General features: G+C 34.2%; 4 protein-coding genes and 2 pseudogenes across 6 annotated transcripts; 4 read left to right on the top strand and 2 right to left on the bottom strand.

Annotated features, from left to right (window-relative positions):
* Positions 1–1,164: 1,164 nt before the first annotated feature.
* Positions 1,165–5,157, bottom strand: BDCG_08005 (uncharacterized protein). The gene is made up of 3 exons (XM_045423776.1): positions 4,222–5,157; positions 4,026–4,120; positions 1,165–3,915 (listed from the first exon to the last, which is right to left on the bottom strand). The coding sequence occupies exons 1-3, from the start codon at positions 4,316–4,318 to the stop codon at positions 3,520–3,522; spliced, it is 588 nt and encodes a 195-aa protein (XP_045272638.1). The 5' UTR covers positions 4,319–5,157; the 3' UTR covers positions 1,165–3,519.
* BDCG_08006 (uncharacterized protein) lies at positions 1,304–1,696 on the top strand (the record flags this gene model as incomplete). Its single annotated transcript, XM_045423777.1, has 1 exon — positions 1,304–1,696. One exon carries the CDS (start codon positions 1,304–1,306, stop codon positions 1,694–1,696), a length of 393 nt encoding a protein of 130 aa, XP_045272639.1.
* A 388-nt stretch (positions 5,158–5,545) lies between the features above and the next one.
* BDCG_08004 (FluG domain-containing protein) lies at positions 5,546–8,155 on the top strand (the record flags this gene model as incomplete). The annotated part of the gene is made up of 6 exons (XM_045423775.1): positions 5,546–5,892; positions 6,121–6,372; positions 6,427–6,752; positions 7,331–7,598; positions 7,710–7,730; positions 7,825–8,155. 6 exons carry the CDS (start codon positions 5,546–5,548, stop codon positions 8,153–8,155), a joined length of 1,545 nt encoding a protein of 514 aa, XP_045272637.1.
* Positions 8,156–13,366: 5,211 nt separating this feature from the next.
* BDCG_17717 (uncharacterized protein) lies at positions 13,367–14,045 on the top strand (the record flags this gene model as incomplete). Its single annotated transcript, XM_045426793.1, has 2 exons — positions 13,367–13,461; positions 13,892–14,045. 2 exons carry the CDS (start codon positions 13,367–13,369, stop codon positions 14,043–14,045), a joined length of 249 nt encoding a protein of 82 aa, XP_045282392.1.
* Positions 14,046–16,823: 2,778 nt separating this feature from the next.
* On the top strand, positions 16,824–16,912 carry BDCG_17716 (annotated as a pseudogene). The gene has a single exon. The product of its transcript is annotated as a tRNA-OTHER (tRNA).
* A 7,249-nt stretch (positions 16,913–24,161) lies between these two features.
* Positions 24,162–24,250, bottom strand: BDCG_17715 (annotated as a pseudogene). Its single transcript has one exon. The product of its transcript is annotated as a tRNA-OTHER (tRNA).
* Between the last annotated feature and the right edge of the window lie 1,812 nt (positions 24,251–26,062).

Here is a 26,062-nt window from a genome sequence, read left to right as displayed (position 1 = left end):
TCTCCAGGGATGAGCCAACTGGACAGGTCGTACCTTTAGCGTAGCACGGTCTAGGCACAAGTATCAAGAAGAGAAAATGCGCGACCAAAATCGAAGCGAACTAAAACCCAAGTCATTGTGGTGCGCCTCATGTTGGATGATAATGCAAACTGGGCCCCTGAAATTAATTAGTAGCAAAACACTGCAAAAGATCCAAATATCCGTTTCTCTAGAATCATTCAAATACACATCTTTCATATCTTTATTATTAAGTGTGTCAATATGTCATCTCAACTCAGTGAATTTACTATTAATGAGATTGTATATCTTCTCAAGAATGTTTATATACCTACTGAAATTACCCAGAGTATTGATTATTATCTGATCACTATATTGAATTCAATGAAATCTTTACTGTTTGAAACTATTAGAAAATCTCATTCAATATATAATATAAAATTAAAGATTACACTGAATATTTGTCAGGATTGAAGATTTTTTTTGAAATATATTCAACTGTATATTATGATGAGACTGTCTGAGACGTGCGTCCAGGTGCATATTGCAAAAAGGATATAATCATGCCTAAGATAGGGGATGTTAGCCGAGGTTAGTTCTCCTGTGTGTATTCCAGCCCCTCTTCCTCCAGTGTTAACTGGTGGTGATTGAGCTCTTGTGCCCCAGTAGCTGACAAGGGGGGCGTACGCCCTCTGCTATATACGACGAATCCAGAGTCGCGATTGGGCGCCTTGTCTCTGGTGATCCCAAGAAACTTTCTGGAAGGAAGGTAAATAAAAGACAGATCTGGGGTGCAAGGGCCAGGTTATCAGGAAGGCAGAACTTGTCCCTGAAGCAGAACGGGACAAACCTGAAGGACCACTTGCCGGATTTCCGAGTCTCACGGTGGGTAAGAACGTCGTCGTGTTAGACAGCTCATACCATTGTCGGGCGTGTGATAGAGGGGAACATGAAAAAGCTTATGGGTCAACTAGTCGATGAAGATTGTGACATTATTGATAAAGTGGGAAGTGTCATTGGAAAAGCTGAGCGCTGGGAGCAAGAACAAAGGAAATGGGACATCAATCCAATGTCTGGGTGTAAAGTAAACAAAGAGGGAGAAGTGTGAGATGCAGAGGGCAACCTGATTGGAAAATTGACGGAGGGCAACCTGAATACCCTCTTTGGGATTTTTTTTGCCGCCACCGGGCCGACCTGTGTTTAAGATAAAAAAGGGGTTTTTTTCCCCCCCCCCCCCCCCCCAGGATTTCAGAGGACCATTAGTCAATGTAGCCCCCTTTACTGACAAAACACACACATATAGCACATGGAGAGAGCGGATAGAACAAATGTCAAGCCCCGAATCGAAGAAGGCAGTAGCCACCTTCAAGAATGCAACGGCACCCTCCGCTTGCTCGATCCAGACGGGCAGATGATAGCAGCCAAGGCGAAATCAAAGTCCGCACAGCGCGAAGCATCGCCAGAGGAACACCAGCTAGCGGATCTCCTGAAGGAACTCACGTCGACCGTCGCCACGACCATTGACAATGCACGGAAGCGGATTGCCGATATGCCCCACGCAAAGAAAAGGCTCAACCCGCTCTGGGCTCTGCTGAGCGAACCTCTCTTCCAGATCATTACTGCGGTTAACCTCCTCCTGACTGGTGTTCTTGGCTTGGTGGGCAGACTGCTCAATGGACTTGGACCTAGTGGCTGGTGAATGGACTCCTCGGCGGATTGGGTATCAATAAGCTTCTTGGTGAGTTGGGTCTGGGGTCTGTCACGGACGCTCTGAACCTTGGTGGTGACAAGAAGACGTAACAAGCGCTTTGAAAATGTGACCATGAGTCTTGTCTTTTTAGCAGTCTGTTATGTCCTCTGTACGTGTACATTTCGAGCTTCAATTCTGGTTTCCCTTGTTTGCGTTTGAGAAAAAATTGTAATTGTAAATATGTTTCTTCTGCTCATTTTGATATTTATGGGTTGCATTAATTGCAAGCCTCAAACATCTTACTTCATCGCGATCAATAAATAAGATTTCAGCTTGACCTGTGTCGTCAGAGGCTGGGGGATTCAAATCATCGAATTGATTTAATATGAGTAATAAAATAACAGACCTTTAATAGAAGAGTAAGTCACAGCAGTTTTGAACTTCTTCATGCCTCTGTTCAAGCTCAATGCACAGAAACTCAGCACTTCAATAGATGTGGTCGCTCCGACGCGGACACAACAGACATTGTTTTTAGTCTGTAGCAAAAATGAGGTTGATTCAAGAGGTTCATGATCAGTCAATTTGACTCCAACCAGCGAGTTTCTGTTTATGAAGCCAGGACACAGAACATATCATTGAGCTGTCGTTCTGAGAAGCGTGATAAGAAGGTTCTGAGGTATAACAGCACATATATATACGCTAGTTAACTACCTATTTTGGGTATAGTCAGCCCTTCTCGACCCCCAGGGGTCTGTTCGGTAATGACGTCATCAAATATTAACTAACTAGTTAGTTATTCTTCTCTCTTCATATGAACTTACTGAATATGATCCTAAGCACTCAATGATCTTATAGCCTATTTTCTATTGATTTCTTCCTTTCTCCCACCCTCTACACAGCAGGAATACCCCTCTCCCTTCCGCACCTCAATTCCCACATCGAAGCCCAATTCATCTCACCTGTTCAAAATGTCATAGTTAGGGGAGAAACTACCCCCTTTCAACGAGCTGCTTTACAGACAGAAAGTACCTGCTCGTGAACTCCCCACTACCCACCACCCAACCAGGGACGAGACCCCAATTCTGGTGTGATATGTTCCTGCGAAGCGAAAATCCTGACTGGTTTTAACACCTTGTCGAAGTGCAAAAAGCCATCCAGCATTGATGACTTGAGAGATCGGACTGAAGATTTCCTTAGCTGCATATGATCTTGTGCCTGGAGGGTAGACGGCCACACCTAGACAAGTTGTGACTCTTCATTCACCTATTTATTAATTAATTAAAGGATGCGATAAGTCGTACTTATCCATAGCCATACATACATACAAAATATAAAAAGGGACAGGGTACGACGGATGAGCGAGGAGAGGGAGGTGGGTTAATTAATTAGTTGACAAGGTGGAATAACAAAAACAAGTAAGTAGTATATGAAACGTTGCAAACCATTTGCTAGAAATGAATAAACAAAGGGGGTAGGTAGGTTACTTCAAGAAGGCTCGAAACCAGCAACAACGCAGCGCTTGGAAAAACAGAAAATAAAACATAAATTAGCACGCTGGAAGGAAAAAAGCGGACCACAAAAATATACGCCGCATGTGTAGTGATGTGGGGAGGTTGATATGTACGAAATGTACTTTCCGACTTTCCGAACAGAGTAAAGGAAGATAGGGGAGAGGAGAAGGGAACCATGGTATTGATTCGTGATAAAAAAGTCGAAGTTTCTTTCCTGCTTGTCTTCCATTTTCTTTAATCCCCCGGAACGAATCAATCCCTCTCTCTGGGCCTCCCCCCCACTTTCTTTCTTTTCTTTTTTTTTTTTTTTTTTTTCTCAGTTTACATCAACACCGAAAACCCCACGAGGAACCCAGCCACCACAACACCAACAGCATACACCTGCCCAACCTGCAGCGCAACGCTAAGTCCTGCAGCGCCACTGCCGGGCCTCGTAGCCGAATCCTCACCTAGGCCCGTATAGACGACATCATTGGTAGCGGTGCCAGTGGCGTCACCTGTGCTGGTGGCCGAGGGGGTGGTGGTGACGCGTCTGGGGCTCTGGGCGCCACAGGGGTTGTCTTCGCGACAGGAGGTTTGGCATCCGGAGTTGCCGTTGCAGTTGCGGACGCATTGGCTGTTGATTTCTGTACATATATAGTAGGGGAGTGTCTGGGAGAATTCAGAGGCATTGGGGGAGAGGCCGGAGCTGCAGACGCAGGAGAAGGTGAGGGTTTCCTGTGGTTTTGGTGGGTTAGTTTGTTGTTAGGGGGAAGAGAGAGGGGGGTTATGTTTTGGTACTGATGATAGTGTGAGAGACAGAATAATTGGTAAAAGGGGTCTCATACCGGGTCACAGTCGTTTGACTTGGGTTCACCATTTGTTCCCCTTTCTTGCAAGCAGATCAATGGGCAGGAGGAAACCTGGTCGAGGCACCACGCACCTGTATTGTAATATGAAATGTTAGATAGGGGTTTGTTTCACAAAATTGGCAGGCGGTTTGCTGCATAATTTTTGGGTTTTGTTTCAATAAAATGAACTCACTTCTTGTAGAGACGGGAATGGTCATGGGATCAATGGTCTGCGAGTTAACGACGCCAGAGATGGAGGAGAGAGCGAGGAGGATAGTGGGGAACAGCATATTTGCGTGTGTATGGGAATTTAATGGAGATTGCTGTAGATAGAGAGCTATGTAGGACAGAAATGACGAGCAGACGGAAGAAAGAGATAGTATTAAAAGCTATATACGACAGAACGAGAGACACGACGAAGAAGAAGAAGAAGAAGAAGATCAAGCGAGTGACAATTGGAAGGGAGAGACAGCAGAGACAAAGAAAGAGGAGAGAAAGAGAGAGCAGAGAGAAGGGAATAATAGTAACAGAAGAACTCCACAGCGGCAAAAAGTCATCAAGCAACATCGACAGCCTGCTGCACCCACCAAAAAGCACTAGACCCGCTCCAGCCAGTGAGTGTGCTGCGAATCTTGCTGTTGGGAGATCTGGCTGGTTTCGACGTGTCGAGCTAGACAGCGGCCGTTTTAGTAGAGCTTGGATGGATTCTGCAGGCCATTATCCCTCCTATCCTATTTATTCATCTGCATCGTCGTTCATAGCCATCGTGCTGTTTTGGCTATACCATCAAAATAATGGATGGCCATTCGCAGAACAGCCATATTTTTTAGCAGTGCATAAGATAATGCTCCTGGGAACCAAGGTTGCATCATCAATACCACAGCAGGGCAGACAAAGGCAGCAACAGTGGAGGACATCCAAGACACACAGCAACCTGTCCATGCGGAGTTGGGGGGGTCGAGAAGTGTTGCCCCCAGCGCAGAAGTGGTTCCCATGATGAAACGATGTCTCACAGCTTGCTTGATCTTCTGAGTCTAGCTGCAGCAACGGACCAGCTTGGCCGGGAGCTAGCTAGCTTGGACTCTTTTGAGGATCTTGAAGAAGTCAAGATTTAATATTATTGAGCTTGGAAAGGCGGCGATCGGAAGCCCTAAGCCGAGGTCCCAGCTAGTTACGGGAGCCTATAGGCTGCTGCTGTAAACAAGCCTGTAACGTAACGTAACAGCTCTTTTAATTCACCTCTCTAGATCGTTGCCCCTTCGGACTCATTTTAAGTGGCCTTTTTTGTTCGTGTGATGTTGCTTTTGCACGAAGCACTCATAACCAGACCCCTTCAAGCTGGCGCGTGCATCCCGACTCCTGAGGCCCCAATACCTATAACACTGTCTATAAAACCCGCTGTGCGGCCTGGTGCTGTACAGCGGGTTCTCAGTGTCTCTCTGTCTATAGTAAATACAATTATCCTACTCCCATCTTTCAGACTGTATTCTGTTTCCTCCCTAAGCACTTTGTTTACAATGGGTATTCTCCCGCGCAAAGCTCCAGTTAAAATGAGGCCTGGATACTGGATGGATATGATCAGCAAACCATCACAGCCAGTGAAGCCGGAGTTTGAAGAGTCTACCAAGCGTAGTTACCTTGGAAGTTACGAACAAGAATTTCGAGAAGTACTCCTACCTGATCCTAATTTCTTCATGGGAAGTTTGCTCATTATTACCAGGTTTGTGCAATGTCTGCAACCGGCCGATCCACGTTACTGGTTTGAGAATTTGACCATGAATGTTATCGAATACTATCTACGCTGGTATCTCGAAGGCCACAATGTTCGATCTTTGCTGGGCTTTCAGGTCAAAGTTCGATACTGGTGAATGTCCTATTGTTCTGAGCGAAACCGTGGCTCCTTTCCTTACGATCTCAAGCGTCAAACTAAGAGTGTATGTGTTCAGAACCTTGTACTTGTTGGAGCTAGGTTTACCATGATTGAAGTTGATCTGCGGAATGCTTAAGGAATATGATCTTACAGAGACAATCAAATTCCAACCATGTGTTAATGTGGATGATCTCCTCTATCATCTGCATTCTCTCTTGCCAGTTTGAAGGTCTTTTACATAACAAACCGGCAGAGAAGCCAACATGCAACACTGCAGAAGATGATGACTGCTACCAGTGCACATCCTGGGACCCTTGTTTGTAACACTGGTTACTGCAGAAAGGAAAAGGATGCACTTCGCTGGGGAGATATCGAGCTCTTCATGGTTATGGATCCCGAACGCCCTACCTGCAAGGTTCTTCTCATGCACGTAAAGCACCGACTCAACAAGGGCAAGAGGAACAATGGCAGAGCGTAGGTGCAATGATACTCTCCATCAACCTTCAGTGACTAACCCGTATCATACAGTCCGAGGTATATCTATATCGAGCGGAATGACAATCTGGGACTCTATGTGATCCAAGACATCCTAGAGTATGTGTTAGAGGACCAAGTCTTTGCCAGTGAATTTATTCAAGAGCCCCGAGACATCTGGTGCTACACCGATATACCAGCGCATCGGAAGAGTGTTCCCATTCATATCAAGGCGGAAAAGCATCATATACCAATATTTCGACGTGCGGCTCGAAATGGAAAAGGGAAGTGGATTACACATCCCACAGGGCCTCTGACATATGCACAACTCGCAGAAGATCATCATCGAGAGTGTAGAGCTGCAGGCGCTAAAGATACAGGTTCGCTGTACTTATGATGGAGAAAAGAAGCTGCCGCTGCATTCATTAGTAAGACCCATACCAACCATTTCTGTAAACTTGACCCCAGGGCCACGTACTCAGATCATGGGCCAGGCTAAGAGCAGCATTTTCATGGCATACCCCAATGAGTTGGTGAACTGTGACACCCAGTCTGTTTTTTTGGGAACCCCAACCAGAGACACCCTGATTGCCGTTTCTACCAACTCTAGCCTCACTCATGATCCATCTGCGCCATAGAGCCTGACTCGCGAACAACTGCAGTGTGTCGAGAATGATATAGAGTTAATGAAGTTAGAAAATACTCATGTGGCCTTTTGGGAGGATCTGATTTTGGAGTATGGCAAGATCAGCAAGGTGACAGACCCGGCCAAATGTGACAGATATTGACAACTTGGCAATGGTGCGAGCTGAATGCAAGAAGCTCCAGAGTCAGGTCGATAAAGAGGCATACAAACAATTTTTTGACAATGTGGGTAACGCCATCATTGAGAATAACTATCACGGACAGGCCACCACATTTGAACCCGATACCTCTTCTCTCTTGTTCGAGTGAAAAGCTCTGGCCGCCCTTGACTTTAAGAACCGAGATGTCAGCATCGTTCCTGATGAGGAGTGTGTGGAAGATCGCATGCTGTCTCTTGAGCTTCGTCTCGCTCTGAACCGCCTCACTGTGCCCAGGCACCTGGCCCGGAGAGTTAAACCGGAGGTCCCAGCCCAAGATATTTTGTCTGACTTCCCAACTCAGGCTCCTACTAGTTTAGAGTGCCCTGAGTGCCTGGGTGACGACAGGTATCCCGAAGCACGGGAGTTCAGCTATTGCAACATGTATGTCCTGCGAGACCCCTGGAGACGCAGCATGTGGAACGGATGGACTTTTCCGAACCGGTCACCTGCGGCTGTCCAAATTGCGTAGCACTTTTGGCTACTCCAATGCAGTATTACCACCATGTTACGACGGTACATGGAACTAAACTCCGAAAAAGTGGATGGGCACCTAAAATTAAAGCCCAGTTGGCCTTCAATGCCTCTTTGCTCAGCACAGCTGATGCAGGCATCAATTCATCTGGATAATGAAGGGAATTGAAGCGGAGAGAGTTAAGTTTGAACTTACACTCGAGAGCACAGTAAAAGGCATTGTACTCCGTGATGCTTCTTCCATGGTAGTATTAGGGATTTCCAAATTTAGTGTCACCAATGCCGTCATTGGGCCTAGGAGGCGGCATCACGAGGGGTTCAAGCGGGTAGGCCCGCTGCATAGGTTGCCCGTAACATTCGGGGTAGGCTTCAACAGGTTGAGGGTACCCAGGGTATGCGGGCTGGGGTCCCGGCGGCAGAGCGCTGTGGGTAAGGAGCGTGTTTATCTACATGGTGGAATCCCCTGATAGATCTGGTAGATCTGGTAGACGTTGTCTATCAGTCATACCAATCTATCATCATTTTTCTTATTATTTTCCCTCCTTTCTCTTCCATGCTCCTTAGTCCACCGAAAAATAGGGCTTCACATCTAGCTAAAAACCCTCAAAAAGTTGTCTGTTATGGCCAAGCCGAAGAGAAAATATATTGTTCAGCCTATCTAAAGATGCCAAAATACAATACAGTAAAAGTGAGAAAAGAAAGAAAGACGTAATGAAGAAGCGAGTCAGAGCTTCTATAAGAGTTGAACATAGCAATGAGTAGACTAGCTGATTCGCGGCACTGCAAAGTGTGAATGCAACAGCAAACTGAAAACAGCGGTGTCTCTACCACAGCCTATTAGTGACATTTGAGTCAAATGAGTATTTTTGATGTTTTTTATACTAGTGTTACTATGTACATGCATCAATCATATTCAATTTGTAATCAAACAGAGCTTATTAATTAAAAATTTACAGAGTACTCTGTGTTGACCCTTACGGCCGTTGCGGTTAGCAATCTCACTAGATCATGTGACCCACCACTATATTATGTTCCTGTAGATAGATCTATCAATACAATCTTCAACTATTTCACAGATTATAGTCTGAATGACATGTTTTTCTTTTTAAAATGTTGTACCAACATTTTTGACACAGATAGTTCATCTTTTTTGAAAAGACTCTTACTCTTTATTAGAGATATTTCATTTTCTCTGAATCTGTCAGTCAGCAGATTCATATCTTTATATTTTTAAGAAAGTGTGTTCTTCATTGTGAAGAATATCACTTTTTTATTTTTTTATATATCTAGAAGAAGCAGAGTTATCTCAATATAAGTGATACATCTGTTACTTCAGAGTTCAGCTCAAGACTCAGAATCACATACTTCACTAGATAACTTATTAATAGAATGATCACTCATTATAAGAAAGCTTCTGACTTGCAAGATAAAACTAAGATCAGTTTTCATCAGAGTATGAAATTTGATAATAATAAGATAATAAAGAAACTTCAGAATAAAGAAAAGCAGAGTTAACATCTATCTGCAGAATCTGTTTATTTCAATTCTTCAAATTCTTCACTGTTTCTCATTTCTGAAATACTAACTTTTAATAATGATCTGAATCAATCTATCTATTACACTGCAGGCAATCTTATGAATCTTATACAGATAATACTACAGAATTAGATAACTGTAACTGAAATCACTTAACATCTTACTACATCTGTCTCTACACAAAGAGACACTATGAGAGATGAGTTATAAGAATATCAGAAGAAAGTTAAATATACACTAAATATTAAATCAGTGATCACATTTGATAACTCTAATTATAAAGTCTGATATATTAATATATTAGCTGATATGAAAGTTATTAATGAAACTGATATTCTATTAAGAACTCAATGAGAATTCTCTTTTATATATCATATTAATTCTGAGAAGTGAAGAATTTGTTTTAAGTCTCTATATAGATGTATACTATTGAGTCTTGTTGAAAATGTTTAAATCACTATTAAAATCTTGAAAGCTGATAATACTGCAGCTCTGTGAGATAAGATTAATATTAAATATATAATATCACTGATAGAAGAATGAGTTAATATCTTTAAGAAATTGATAAAATTATAAGTTAAGAAAAATGATTATCTTACTTTTCAGAGATATTTTCACTATCTTATTACTTATTATAAGAAGCTCTGTCAGAGTACTGAGAATGTATATTATGATCTTTTTCTCAACAATCTACAAGATTATCAAAGACTGTTTATCAAGATATATTTGAATAAGTTTTTCTTCACTAGTCAGAGACTCATTGTCAACATTGATATCAATGATTTGATGAAGTAACTGATTAATTATACATTTAAGAAGATCATCACTGAGTAGAAAAAGCAGTCTCAGACTGATTCTGTGACTGTGAAGAAGAACAAGAACAAAGATAAGAATAAAGATAAGAATAAAGATAAGAATAAAAGCATATCTGTATGAAAGTGCACTTACTGCAGAAGATATGAATATACTGTTGACAGATGTTTCATCTTACACTCTGATAAAAAAGAAAAAGAAGGATGATAAGAAGAAAGAGAAGAAGAATGACTTGATAAGTTCTCAATCAGCAGCAAATGCAGTAATTACAAAGATTGAGTTCTATTTCTCTTTCACAGTCATCAGAAAATCATTCTCTAGATCTTGATATTTGAACACATGTGTAAGCCTGAATATGACAGATGAGCTTCATTCTTTTTCAAATATCAAATCTTTTAATAATAACATCTCTGTTAATTCTGCCACTGAGAGAACTGAGTTTGTCAAGAAGATTAAAACTGTCATCTTGAAGATTGAGAGTGATGATATTAACTTGCAGAATGTTCACTATATCTCTAATATTACAGTTAACCTGCTCTCATTTATAAAGCTTGAAGATCAGAGATTTCAATTTACATTGTCTTTCACTATTCTCTCATTTTTCATTTGCAGAGCCCTGAATAGCATTATTTTTCATACAGTTCAGACTGCTCAGAACAACATATATAAGATTAATAAATGAGAGTTCAATGAGAATCTCAATCATTCAAACAAGACAGTCAAGTATATTACAATGTCACATGAGTACAATTTTGACTGAAAAGTTAATCTTTCTGTGACTGCTGTCACTACTGTTAATAATATCAATTCTGCAGACATGAGAACACAGACATTAAAGATATCAAAGACTCTTTTGAATTAATATTATAATCTCAGTCACATTCACACTGATGCTATAATTACTATGGCTAAGAATTCTCATACTGAAGTCATAATTAAAGATTCTAAGACTAAGTTCTTTTGTGAGAAATGTGTCAAGACAGGTATGACATGAGATTATTTGAAAACACTGATATCTAGATCTATTTAACTCATTGAGAAGATTTATATTGATCTTACAGATGATGAATATATATTGAAAGATCTCTCTGATCACTTCTTAGAGTCTCATCAGAAAATCAGATACTGAATGCTTATTATCTGTGACATAACTTGCTATTATTGAGTATATTTTTTAAAGTTCAAGAATGAGACTGTTCAATACTTTGAGTTGTGGCTCAGATTCATGAATAATCTTGAGTATACAGTTCCTGCTTTTCTATGAACTGATATTGATGATGTTTTCCAATTCACACATATGCACACAATTATGAATTCATATGATATTAAATGAGAATTAACAGCACTACATTTATCACATCAGAATGATGTTTCTGAATGTGAAATCTGCACTATTATGAGACAGATTAGAGCTGCTCTTTTAAAAGATAATCTCTCTAAGAAGTTCTGAACAGATGTTCTAGAGACAGTGATTGTAATAATCAATAATACTCTTATATCTAGACTGACCATGTGACCGTGTCTGAGACCAGAATCAAACTTTACAGTTGTTACATTGTCTAAAAGCATTACTTCTGATCATGATTTGTATTCATCACATTGATTTCAAATCTCATTATTTCAAATATTAAAGATCTCAGATTCACTTTTCAAATAAAAATCTAGTCTCAGATAAAGAATATATTTGAATTCTTAGTCACATTTTCATTCTGATCTCATTATTGAAAATGGCACTAAATGAGACTATGAAATCATTTCTCACTTACATAATATCATAACATAGTACTCATTTGTTGAAAATTTAACAGAGAGTGTTATTAAATATCATTACTTTTCTGAACACAGATCATAATTAATATCATTTTAATTAAAAAAAAAATGTAAAATACAAAAAATAACAAAAAAATAAAAAACAAAACAACAAGAAAAAATCACAATAAAAAAAAAAAAAAGAGAAAGAAAAAAAGAAGAGAAAGAAAAATTAAAAAAAAAAAGAAAAGAAAAAGAAAAAAACAAAAAATAAAAACAAAAAAAAATCAAGATCACAGAGTCACAGCATTCTTAAAATACTTACTTCTCAGAGTCTTTACAATGTTCATTATCAATCATGTATTTCTCACAGTGAGAGTAACACAGCTGTGATAAGTTATTATCTTAACATCATCTAATAAATATTCAGTATATATCTATATAAATGTGATTAATTAGAAATATACACTTAAAAGTGTGGCCAGAATGAACTCTGCTGCTACTTGAATGACATCAAGAACAGAATGCTGAAATTGATAATTCTTCTCATCAATTTCACAGACAAGACATGCAAAGATGATCTTGAGAAATATAAGATTCTCTGACTTCTGATAGAAATGAATCTTACAGAGAGACTCTATTTTCATCATATCAGAGACTGAGTGTTATTAAAAAGCATTACTTCAATACACATGCACTTACTATGATAATTCACTCTCTACACATGTGGCTGAGAGTTGCAGCTTTCTCACATCACACAGCTCTCTCTGAGATGCTGCTGCTGGTTTGCAACTTATACAGTCTTTCAGTTCAGCATGTGCTGCGCATATGCAGCTCTGTGTGCTGAGGCTGTGTTGATTATTATGACCTGATGTGATACTCGCTTTTCACAGGCCATGTTTCATTTGATTGAAGAAGAGAGAGGGATGCAACTGCTGTTTTATTTGAGAGAGAATGAATAATTGAATCTGTAGAAGATAATTTGATTTCTTCTGTATTTGAAATTTGATTAGTCTATACTCTTCAATTTAAGAGTTTCTGAGAGTGTTTTAATAGTTTTCATACCAGCTTGAAATTAGTGATTGATTAAAGAAGAGAAAAGAGAGAAGAAAGAAATAAGAATAACTTATCTTTATAATATGAAAACAGAGAATTGCTGCAATCATTTACTCTAGCAACAAAGATCTGTTTTCTGCATGTATCTCTGATACAGATTATATAATAACTGCATACAAAGAATATCAACAGTGCATGTATTAAATGAAGATAATGTTGCTATACAATACTGTAGCTGTTTCTGTATATTACTGAAAGCTGTTAATATTTTCTTTAAGTCTCTTTATATTTGATAAGTCAGTAATATATTTCAATACACTCTCTCTTTTATCATTATTATCATCATCATCATCATCATCATCATTATCATTATTATCATCATTATTATTATTATCATCACTATCATCATTATTATTATTATTATCATTATTATCATCATTATTATCATTATTATTACTATTATTATATCATTTCTAGTCATCTCTTCTGCCTTCACTTCTCTTCAACACTCACTGAAATTAATCATGTTATTTCTCTTCAAATATTCTGCAGTTCTGCAGATCATCAAGGCGCGTGAGTGCTATCACAGATTGAAGAGAGAGGAGAAGAAGGTGTTTAAGTAAGAGAAGACAGATTACAAGACATGTTATAATGCCTTGAAGAGACTCTGTAAGAGAGCAGAATGATAATGATTTTAAGTAACACTTCTGATAGATTTAGACTGAACTAAGTATAGAAATAATGCAGATGACACTATCTGTGAGAGATTGAAGAAGAAGATAGTGAAGAGCCTCATACAGCAGTGATAAGATCAGAAGAAGTCTCAAGAATAATTTAAGATCAAGATAAAGAGAGAGAGAGAGAAGAAGAGTATTACTATAAATAAGCAGTGATAGAAGAAGATTAAGAGAGTATTGAAGCAGAAGATAAAGAAGTCAAAACTGATAAGTTTTTTATTTATTAAGAGATAATGATTTTTGATAATACTTCTGTTCTCTAATTGATTAGCAGGAGCTGACAGAGAAGAAGGGGATTGAGGCCTTGTTCAGATCTCAAATGCACTTCATGATTCAGAACATTGAGAAGACAGCTCTACTCTCTGAGCATGTCAATCTGCTTACTGCTGAGATGGAACCTGAGACAGCAGACCAGAAAATGCGGGATTTTGAGACACAGGTTGACCTGGCTGAGAGGAAGCAGTGAAAACCCTTCTCTGAGAAGGCAGTGAAGAGAGATTTTGAGATGATTATCATCTCAGATAAGAAGGAGAAGAAGAAGAAGAAGAATGAGAAGTGAATTATGAAGAATGATAAGAAGAATGAGAAAGAGAAGAAAGATAATGAGTAGAAAAAGTTTTTTTCTTTTTATATTAGTTAGTTTAGTTGTAAGTTCATAATTATTAATAATTGAAATTAATTTTGAGTTTTTAAAAATTATTGTACAAGTTGTAATCAAGTCAGGAACAATATATATATATATATATATATTTAACTATCATGATTCACAAATCACTATAATGTATAAGTATCAACATTTTTTCAACATTGATATTCACAATATTAATATATTTTTAATAATATTATCTGATAATGTAATTTAGTAACACTCTCTTTCACAATATTAATATATTTCAAGAAATATGATAGAGATTAATCAAGATTGTTTATTTACTTTTATACATCAATGATATTCAATCTGAGTTAGTACTAAAATTATAACTAAGCTAAGAAATAAGATTATTTTCTCTTATATTAATTCTTCTTACACACATCAGTGATCAGTTATTGAAAATAAATTATTATCTTTCTTAAATTATTATTATATTTTCTGAATTCACTTCTTTTACTTCTATTGAAGATTCACAAACTCTTCAAGAAATCACTGTGAATCACAAAGTCTATGTTGTTTATAATTCAACACAGAATGCTCTCTTTCAATCATAATGAATAATCACTTTATTCTTCACATCTGATTTCAGGCCATGAAATTTATGAAAAACTCAACACAAATATCAAGATGAACTATGAAATAATTATCAACAGATTGCATTGCAGATTACTGAAGAGTTATCTCTCTGCTATAATCACTGCAACTTCATTCAGAAACATTCATCATAAACTGATTATAGTTCTGAAGAAATTTCCTGACATCTGAAGTCATCAGAATGCAGACAATAAAAGAAAAACAATCAGAAAATTACTACTGAGCTGATAAGTTACTCTACCAGGCAATGATTTTTGATAATGCTAACTTTCTAATTTGAAGAAAATTATACAAAAATGATCCTGTATCAGTACTCTGATTTCACAACTCTCATCTGATAACTTCTGTGAATAATTACTTCATATATATATATCTCTGAATCTTTCTCTTCAATCAATTGAAAACCCCGAATTCTGAACACTTCTTCAAATACTTAATTCAAATCTTCATATTTCACATCAATTCTGTCTTTGATCTAATCTCAAGACACACTACAAAGTCAATATACAACATCTAGAATCAGAGTTGAAGAATTATCAAAGAGTGTCTCTCACAGTGAATGCATGAACTAGTATAAACAATCTTACATTTATAAGAGTTACATATTATTACATTGATGAGAACTGAACTTATTAAGAGACATTAATTGAATTTGAATCATTGATCAGTAGTCATACTGAGAATTATATAACAGAGATATTAATAACTGTGATTAAAAATGACTATTGAGATATTAGTCCCAGTCTTCTTATAATTACAACTGACAATACTGTGAATAACTACACTATAATGAAGAGCTTGAAGCAAAAATTGACTTTGCATTTCTGAAATAATAAACAAGGTTATATCTTCTGCATTACTCATGTGATTTAACTTGTGATACAAACACTGATAAAGAATCTTAACATTGAGATGAAGAATAATGAGATGACTGGTTCTTGAGATGAGAATGAGATGAAAGTAATTACTCAAGTAACTTTTGCATTTACTTTGCAAAAGATAATGTTTTTTAATAACACTTTTTAATATTGCTTTTTAATAACACTTTTTGATAACACTACTGTTAATTTTGAATAGATTGACTAATAATTTAAATATCATAGATTCAAAACATTGCTAATGCAATTTATACCTCTTCTAAATAATAACAATGATTTCATGATATTTAATAAACAAATAAATCAGTCACATCACTGAATATGATACAGAATGTTAGAACACAGTGAAGTTCAATATATAAGATAACTGTTCAGACTCTTCAATTATGTCAGATGATTGATCATTGAGTGCAATACTCTGATTGAGAAAAGATTCAGATATTAAAACTTTCTGATATGAAGTGAACTCAGTTGAAATATATGATTGATTTATTATTTCAGTTTTATAAGATAACAAAGACAGTCTCAATCACTTGTACATCAATGCTGCAGTCAGTCTGATGAGTATATAACAGTTTATTTACTCATCTTAAGAAGCAGTTGAATCACTTAAAAAGAAATTCAGTCTGAGATGATACTATAGTGCAGGCTATTATTGCTGTAAGAGATAAACTAGCATATTACTACAGTAAAATGAAACAATCTTTTACAGAGTACTATGCTGTAGCAGCTCTACTAGATCTCTCTCATTGAGTTAATATCTACACTTCTCAAGATTGAACAGAGAAGAAATGAGACTCATATGTCAAATTAGCCTGAGACTACTATAATATCAACTATCAGAGATTTGAACAAGCAGATGTTTGAGATGTGAAGACAGTGAAATACAATTCTCTAGTAAGTAATGATCTTTGATAACACTTCATATTACATAGAACTATAATACTAACTTTGAAACAGAACTTATATACATTGATTGCAACTGAAAATCAGGCAAAACTACATGCTTGTAAAACTGAATTTGACTGCTATCTTCAAGATTATTCAATGAATTTACACATCAAATCAATTCTAGAGTTATGAAAAATTATTGAGAGTACATATTCAACTGTTACACTGAGCCCCGGTGGCCGAATGGTTAATGCGGCCACCCGGTAGCACCTTGGCGTGGGAAACCAAGGCGCGTGGGTTCGAAACCCGCAGGGGATACATTAAATCCAGAACCCAAGCACCTCAGGTTCCTAATAAATACAGAGGTGTACAAATCGCTTCAATAAAATCGCTCTATGTTCCTGGGCTGGGAAGTTATTATCACATGTATCTAATTGTCACTCCTTTGTATTTTTCTATGTTCTTATTATCTTGGCGTGGTCTCAACACCTGTATTTCCTCCTGTATAACCAACACTTGACCTGTATTTAACATCACGCAAGGACTCATCATAAGCTCCGCTTGCATATGAGTATAATGGAAGAATAATAATAATAATAATAATAACTGTTACACTGATAATATATGATATTCTGACAATTTCATTGACAGAGATAAGAATGAAGTGAAAGTTCAACTCAAGTTAAGATATTTATCACTATCACTGAGAACAATTATAAGAAGAAATAATCAAGAAACTCATGATTGTAAAATATGAAATTATCAGACAGTTTAATATCTCTGATCACAGTATATCAGAGAAGTGTAGTTTTCATAAGAAAGTGAAGAATAAACTTACACAAGAATGTATTTAGTTGTTTTATAAGTGTTATCAATAATTGTTATCAAATTCTGATTATATAAGCAATCACTGAATGAACTGAATGAGACTGATTTTGATCTTCAGTTTCAGTCTCATTCTGATTTTGAAAGAATGATCATCTTTCACAGTTTATTCTGGAAAATTACTTTCATTTCACTGTTCTTGAATTAAATCTGGTCATTTTTCACATCATTTCTCTCAGAAATGGTCCATTTTCAGATTTTTTTGAGGCTTGGTCCTGGTGGGACTCACATCAAGAAATGTATGAGACCAGACCAAATGAGATCAAATGTGAAATTCATGATCTCGGCGGCCAGTCTACTTATATCTACAGTTCTTTACAACTTGAAATTTTGACCCTCTACTGCAGAGACTTCTGTGATTTCAAGTTCACATAAGATTTCTTAATGTGCACTTATGAATATCTCACTGAATGTGAGGCATTTTCACTGATTAAGTGCAGAGGTTTTTGTTCACTTGTATAAATCTCAGTGACCTGTGAATAAGCTTTCTTCATGTGCTGATTTCTATCATATCATTGAATTCAGTGGCATATCAATATATCATCTATAACATTCTGAATCTGACAAGATTATTGTCAGTAGTGATGTGAGGTTTCTGATTGCTGAAAAACCAGTTATTACATCTATGAAATTCATTAATCATGTTATTGAACTGATTGTCACATCTGTGACTCTCACTAATAATGCTGGTGAACTGAAACCTGATATTCATCTGATTGATGATGAAGATACTTCTGATATTGATGATCCGAATTCCACATGATTGCAGCCTGCGAAATCGCTGGCTACATATACTCTGAGCTCTATTACAGGTAACCTTCTGAAGTTCTACAAGAATGCCACATCTCGGCCAGAGAGAATAGAAGATTATTGAAAGAAGTTCATGTAATGTGAGATTACTGATCTGAAGAGATACAATACATAAAGTTTAATTTCTAGATCTGATGTTCTGAGGAATGAACTGATTGCTTCAGACTGTTAAGTATTTCTTAAGAAAGATAGACCTGTGAATCTGAATATCAATTCTGATGATATTCTTAGAAAATTATGTTGAGTGATTTATAATAACTGACTTAAGAAGAATTCTAGAGAAGAGATCTACACTTCTGTCATCACTGATACTGTTAATCATATTCTTTTTATAATAGCAGTACTACACAGTTGAACACTCTGTTAAGTGAATATAGTAATAGCATATCTTCATGAGCATCTCACTAAGAAGATCTATATGAGACAACTCACTGAATTTGAGACAGATTCATTGAAGACACTTGTCTGTGCAGTTAAGAGTAGTCTATACAGTCTGAACTCTGTGATAAAGATCTGATATGATTACTTAACAGCTCTATTGAGCAATCTTGAATTTACAGTCAGTGCTCATGATTCAGCACTCTGATATTATACATTCAGATATCATCTCTATATGATGATCTATGTTAACAATCTCAACATCATATTCAAAGCTTCTGAGAATGCTGATTAACTAGTGAGTATACTCAGTGAGAAATTGAAAGTCAAGAATCTATACCAGTCAACTAAGTATTTGAGTATGAAGATCAATTATTCAGATAAGAAAATTGATTTAACATATTATCAATATATTAAATATCTTATTGAAGATTTCTATCTTGATAATGCAGCTGTTGTCAGAATACTGATAAAGAATGAATTCTGCATTGATGATTTCTCTATATCTGAGAAAGAGACTGATTTCACAATTCAGTGATATTAACATGATATGAGTTGCTTGCAATATCTTGCAGTTAAAACACATTCTGATATCACTTGTACTGCCTTACTACTCACTCAACAGAACATTGATTCAACATCTCAATATTGAAAGACTCTATTACATGTTATACATTATTTGAAAGAGATCATGAATCTGAGTATTTTCTATGAACACAGTCTGTATAAGAAGTCTGTTTCTACTGATCTTTTCATTATCTCTGATTTCTCTGATGATTTCTACCTACTCTTTGACCACTCAGATTCTGATTGAGCTGGCCCCTTGAATAGTGATAGAAAATCAACATCTGACTACATTTTTAAGCTTGCAGACAGTCTGATTTCATGGTATTCAGTGAAGTAATCTTGTGTATCTCTAAGTTTCAATGAGGCTGAATATATGACTCTTAGTGAGGTGGTCCATGAGACAACATGAATTCAGAATCTTATGATTGAGCTTGATTTCATCACTACATCTCTGATACAGATTCTCACTGATAATAAGAGTGTCATAGATCTCACAAAGATGACAGTCATTACAGTCTGAAGTAAACACATTGACACATGTTTTCATTTTTTGTGTTGACAGTTGAATCAGAGAGTCATTGATTTAGAATACATTCTCATCACTCAGATAACAGTGAATGAACTCACTAAATCTCTAAACACTGTGACATTTGCACAATTCATGATTTTGCTAGATCTTACAGGTATAAAAGTTGAGAATGTTTAATTTTACATTTGTATTTGATTTTGACAGACTATCTTGATAATTTGGGTGTTTTTTTGTATGTGATTCTTATTATCTCAAGAGGAGGTGTTGGCTCTTATAGCTGTTGCGGTTAGCGATCCCACTAGATCACGTGACCCATTACTATATTATGTTCCTGTAGATAGATCTATCAATACAATCTTTAACTATTCCACACTCTGTTCTCTGTACAGAGCTGTAAAAAAATAAACTTTGTAAGTAATTATATATTTTAAAATAACCTAGTTAACTTTATTAATTCATGAAAATGTACTTGAAGTAGTTGATTATTATTATGAAAAGCTAGCTGCTATATAATTTTTTATAAAGAGTGTGTAATTACTGATTATATAAATCAGTGACTACAGTAAGTATGTATAAGAATAAATACTTACAGATAATTATTCAGAGATTTGCAGCTTAATATAATATATACTGATAATTATTAAAAGTAGTCAGAGTAAAAAGATAAATATAAAAATTAAATATATAATAGTATTTATATGATTCAAAGGTTGCTTGAGTCAGCGTATAATTACAGACATACGCTGGCTTCTTATATACTGTACGCTAAATTAATTGGTGGCCGCTATGACCTCTTTACATTTGTAAGCAAGTTCAGAAGCAGCCGTGTTATTATTCAGCAGTCATATATTCTGTAGAATAGTTGAAGGTTGTATTGATAGATCTATCTATAAGAACATAATATAGTGATGAGTCATGTGATCTAGTGAGATCACTAACTGCAACAACTGTAACAGTCAACACTCTCTCTTGAGATAATAAGAATTACATACAAAAACACTCAAATCATCAAGATAGTCTGTCAAAATCAAATACAAATGTAAAATTAAACATTTTCAACTTTTATATCTGTAAGATCTAGCAAAATCATGAATTATATAAATATCACAGTATCTAGAGTAGACTGGCCGCTGAGATCATGAATTTCACATTTAGTCTCATTTAATCTGATCTCATACATTTCTTGATATGAGTCTCATCAGAATCAAGCCTTAAAAAAATCTGAAAATGAATCATTTCTGAGAGAAATGATGTGAAAAATGATCAGATTTAATTCAAGAACAGTGAAATAAAAGCAATTTCTTAGAATAAACTGTGAAAGATAATCATTCTTTTAAAATCAGAATAAGACTGAGACTGAAGATTAAATTCAGTCTTATTCAGTTTATTCAGTGATTACTTATATAATCAGAATTTAGTAATAATTATTGATAACACTTATGAAATAACTAAATACATTTTTATATAAGTTTATTCTTTACTTTCTTATAAAAACTACACTTCTCTGATATACTGTAATCAGAGATATTAAACTGTCTGATAATTTCATATTTTATAATTATAAGTTTCTTGATTATTTCTTCTTATAATTGTCTCTGATAATAGTGATAAATATCTCAGCTTAAGTTAAACTTTCACTTCATTCTCATCTCTGTTAATGAAATTATCAGAATATCATATATTATCAGTGTAATAGTTAAATATATACTCTTAATAATTTTCTATAACTCTAGAATTAATTTAATATGTAAATTTATTAAATTATCTTAAAGATAGCAGTTAAATTCAGTTTTATAAGTATATAGTTTTATCTGATTTTCAGTGATAATCAATATATATAAGTTCTGTTTCAAAGTTAGTATTATAGTTCTATATAATATGAAGTGTTATTAAAGATTATTACTTATTAGAGAATTATATTTCACTGTTTTTACATCTTTAATATCTGCTTATTCAAATCTCTGATAGTTGATATTATAATAGTCTTGAGTTAATTTAATATACAAGTCTCATTTCTTCTCTATTTAATCTTGAGAAGTGTAGATATTAACTTAATACAAGAAATCTAGTAGAGCTGTTATAGTATAATACTCTGTAAAAGATTATTCAGTTTTACTGTAGTAATATACTAGTTTATTTCTTACAGTAATAATAGTCTGTACTATAGTATTATCTCAGACTGAATTTCTTTTTAAGTGATTTAACTACTTCTTAAGATAAGTAAATAAACTATTATACATTTATCAGACTGACTACAGTATTAATGTATAAGTGATTAAGACTGTCTTTATTATCTTATAAAACTGAAACAGTAAATTAATTATATATTTCAACTAAGTTCACTTTATATTAGAAAGTTTTAATATCTGAATCTTTTTCTAATTAAAGTGTTATACTCAATAATTAATTATCTGATACAATCAAAGAGTCTGAATAGTTATCTTATATATTAAACTTTATCATATTCTAATATTCTGTATCATATTCAGTAATGTGACTGATTTATTTATTTATTAAATATTATAAAATCATTATTATTATTTAGAGAAGATATAAATTATATTAGCAATGTTTTAAATCTGTGATATTTAAATTATTAGTCAATCTATTCAAAATTAACAGTAGTATTATTAAAAAATATTATCTTTTATAAAGTGAATATAAAAGTTACTTAAGTAATCACTTCTATCTCATTCTCATTTTAAGAATCAGTTATCTTATTATTCTTCATCTTAATATTAAAATTCTTTATCAGTGTTTGTATTATAAGTTGAATTATATAAATAATACAGAAAATATAATCTTATTTATTATTTTAAAAATGCAAAGTTAATTTTTACTTCAAACTATTTATCATAGTATAGTTATTCACAGTATTATCAGTTATAATTATAAGAAGACTGAGACTAATATCTTAATAGTTATTTTTAATCACAGTTATTAATATCTCTGTTATATAATTCTCAGTATAACTACTGATCAATAATTTAAATTCAATTAATATCTCTTAATAAGTTCAGTTCTTATCAATGTAATAACATGTAACTCTTATAAATATAAGATTATTTATACTAGTTTATACATTCACTGTAAGAGATACTCTTCAATGATTTTTTAACTCTGATTCTAGATATTGTATATTGACTTTATAGTGTATTTCAAGATTGAACTGAAGATAGAATTGATGTGAAATATGAAGATTTAAATTAAGTATTTAAAAAAGTGTTCAGAATTCAGAGTTTTTAATTAATTGAAGAGAAAGATTCAGAGATATATATATATAAAGTAATTATTCACAGAAGTTATCAGATAAGAGTTATGAAATCAGAGTACTGATACATAATTATTTTTATATAATTTTCTTCAAATTAGAAAGTTAGTATTATTAAAAATTATTATCTAGTAGAGTAACTTATCAGCTCAGTAGTAATTTTCTAATTATTTTTCTTTTATTATCTGCATTTTAATGACTTCAGATATTAGAAAATTTCTTCAAAGCTATAATTAGTTTATAATGAATGTTTCTAAATGAAGTTATAGTAATTATAGTAGAGAGATAACTCTTCAGTAATCTATAATATAATCTATTAATAATTATTTTATAGTTCATCTCAGTATTTATATTAAGTTTTTCATAAATTTTATAATCTGAAATTAGATGTGAAGAATGAAGTGATTATTTATTATAATTAAAAGAGAGTATTCTGTGTTAAATTATAAATAATATAGACTTTGTAATTCACAGTGATTTCTTGAAGAGTTTATAAATCTTCAATAGAAGTAAAAGAAGTGAAAGAAGTGAATTCAGAAGATATAATAATAATTTAAGAAAGATAATAATTTATTTTCAATAACTAATCACTGATGTGTGTAAGAAGAATTAATATAAGAGAAAATAATCTTCTTTCTTAGCTTAGTTATAATTTTAGTACTAACTCAGATTAAATATCATCAATGTATAAAAGTAAATAAATAATCTTGATTAATCTCTGTCATATTTCTTGAAATCTATTAATATTATGAAAGAGAGTGTTATCAAATTACATTATCAGATGATATTATTAAAAATATATTAATATTATAAATATCAATATTGAAAAAATGTTATTATTATTATTATTATTATTATTATTCTTCCATTATACTCATATGCAAGCGGAGCTTATGATGAGTCCTTGCGTGATGTTAAATACAGATCAAGTGTTGATTATACAGGAGGAAATACAGGTGTTGAGACCACGCCAAGATAACAAGAACATAGAAAAATACAAAGAAGTGACAATTAGATACATGTGATAATAACTTCCCAGCCCAGGAACATAGAGTGATTTTATTGAAGTGATTTGTACACCTCTGTATTTATTAGAAACCTGAGGTGCTTGGGTTCCGGATTTAATGTATCCCCTGCGGGTTTCGAACCCACGCGCCTTGGTTTCCCACGCCAAGGCGCTACCGGGTGGCCGCATTAACCATTCGGCCACCGGGGCTTGAAAAAATGTTGATACTTATACATTATAGTGATATGATAGTTGAATATATATATATATATTATTTCTGATATTGATAATTGATTACAACTTGTACAATAATTTATAAAAACTTAAAATTAATTTCAATTATTAACTAATAGTTATAAACTTATAACTAATTAATATAAAAAGAAAAAAACTTTTTCTACTCATTATCTTTCTTCTCTTTCTTATTTTTCTTATCATTCTTCATAATTCATTTCTCATTCTTATTCTTCTTCTTCTTCTTCTTATCTGAGATAATAATTATCTCAAAATCTCTCTCTGCTATCTTCTCAGAGAAGAGTTCTTACTGCTTCTTCTCAGTTAGATTAATCTGTATCTTAAAATTCTGCATTTTCTGATCTGCTGTCTCAGATTTCATCTCAGTGATAAGCAGATTAACATGCTCAGAGAGCAGAGCTGTCTTCTTAATATTCTAAATTATGAAGTGCATTCAAGATCTGAACAAGGTCTCAATTCTCTTCTTCTCTGTCAGCTTCTGCTAATTAATTAGAGAACAGAAGTGTTACTAAAAATTATTATCTCTTAATAAAAAACTTATCAGTTTTGACTTCTTTATCTCTTACTTTAATATCTTCTTAATCTTCTTCTACTGCTGCTTATTTACAGTAATACTCTTCTTCTTTCTCTCTCTCTTTATCTTGATCTCAAATCATTCTCAGAACTTCTTCTAATCTTATCACTACTATATAAGACTCTTCACTGTCTTCTTTTTCAATCTCTCATAGACAGTGCTATTCATATTATTTCTATACTTAGTTCAGTCTAAATCTATCAGAAGTGTTACTTAAAATTATTATTATTCTACTCTTTTATAGAGTCTCTTCAAGATATTATAACATGTCTTGTAATCTGTCTTCTTGTGTTTAAATATCTTCTTCTTCTCTCTCTTCAATCTGTGACAGTGCTCACGCGCCTTAATAGTCTGCAGAATCGCAGAATATTTGAAGAGAAATGATATAATTAGTTTTAATAAGTGTTGAGAGAAAGATGAAGGCAGGTAATGACATGATAATAATAATAATAATGATAATAATAATGATAATGATGATGATAATGATGATGATGATGATGATAATGATAATAATGAAAGAAGAAGTGCATCAGAATATATTATTGACTTATCAAACATAAAGAGACAAAGAAACTATTAACAGCTTTCAGAGATATACAGAAACAGCTACAGTATTACATAGCAATATTATCTTCATTTAATACATGCACTATTGATATTCTTTGTATACATTTATCATATAATCTATATCAGAGATACATGCAGAAAACAGATCTTTATTACTAGAAAGAATAATTGCAGCAATTCTCTGTTTTTATATTATAAAGATAAGTTATTCTCATTTCTTTCTTCTCTCTTTTCTCTTCTTCTTCAACTCATAACTAAGTTCAAGCTGATATGAAAACTATTAAAACACTTATAGAAACTCTCAAATTGAAAAGTATAGATTAATCAAATTTTAAATACAGATGAATTAAATTATATTCAATAATACTAATTATTCATTCTCTTCTTAATAAAACAATAGTTGTGTCTTCTTTCTTCTTCTCAAACAAAACATAATCTGTGAAAAGTGAGTATCACATCAGACTATAATGATCAACACAGTCTCAGTACACAGAACTGTATACATACAGTATATACTGAACTGAGAGACTGTATAAATTACAAACTAACAGCAGCATTTCAGAGAGAGCTGTGCAGTGTGAGAAAGCTACAACTCTCAGTCACATGTGTAGAGAGTGAATCACTGC

The sequence above is a fragment of the Blastomyces dermatitidis genome (genome assembly GCF_000003525.1).
Source record: "Blastomyces dermatitidis ER-3 genomic scaffold supercont1.10, whole genome shotgun sequence".
Lineage (NCBI taxonomy): Eukaryota > Fungi > Ascomycota > Eurotiomycetes > Onygenales > Ajellomycetaceae > Blastomyces > Blastomyces dermatitidis.
Note: the sequence above shows the minus strand (reverse complement) of the source record. Positions and strands in the feature narration are given on the sequence as shown.

Bases quoted from the DNA above. Each gene is read 5' to 3' on its own strand.
- BDCG_08005 (XM_045423776.1), bottom strand. From the start codon at position 4,318: ATGCTGTTCCCCACTATCCTCCTCGCTCTCTCCTCCATCTCTGGCGTC. The intron at 4,121-4,221 runs GTGAGTTCATTT...ATTACAATACAG, and splicing joins CATTCCCGTCTCTACAAGAA to GTGCGTGGTGCCTCGACCAG. The intron at 3,916-4,025 runs GTATGAGACCCC...CCAAAACCACAG, and splicing joins AGTCAAACGACTGTGACCCG to GAAACCCTCACCTTCTCCTG.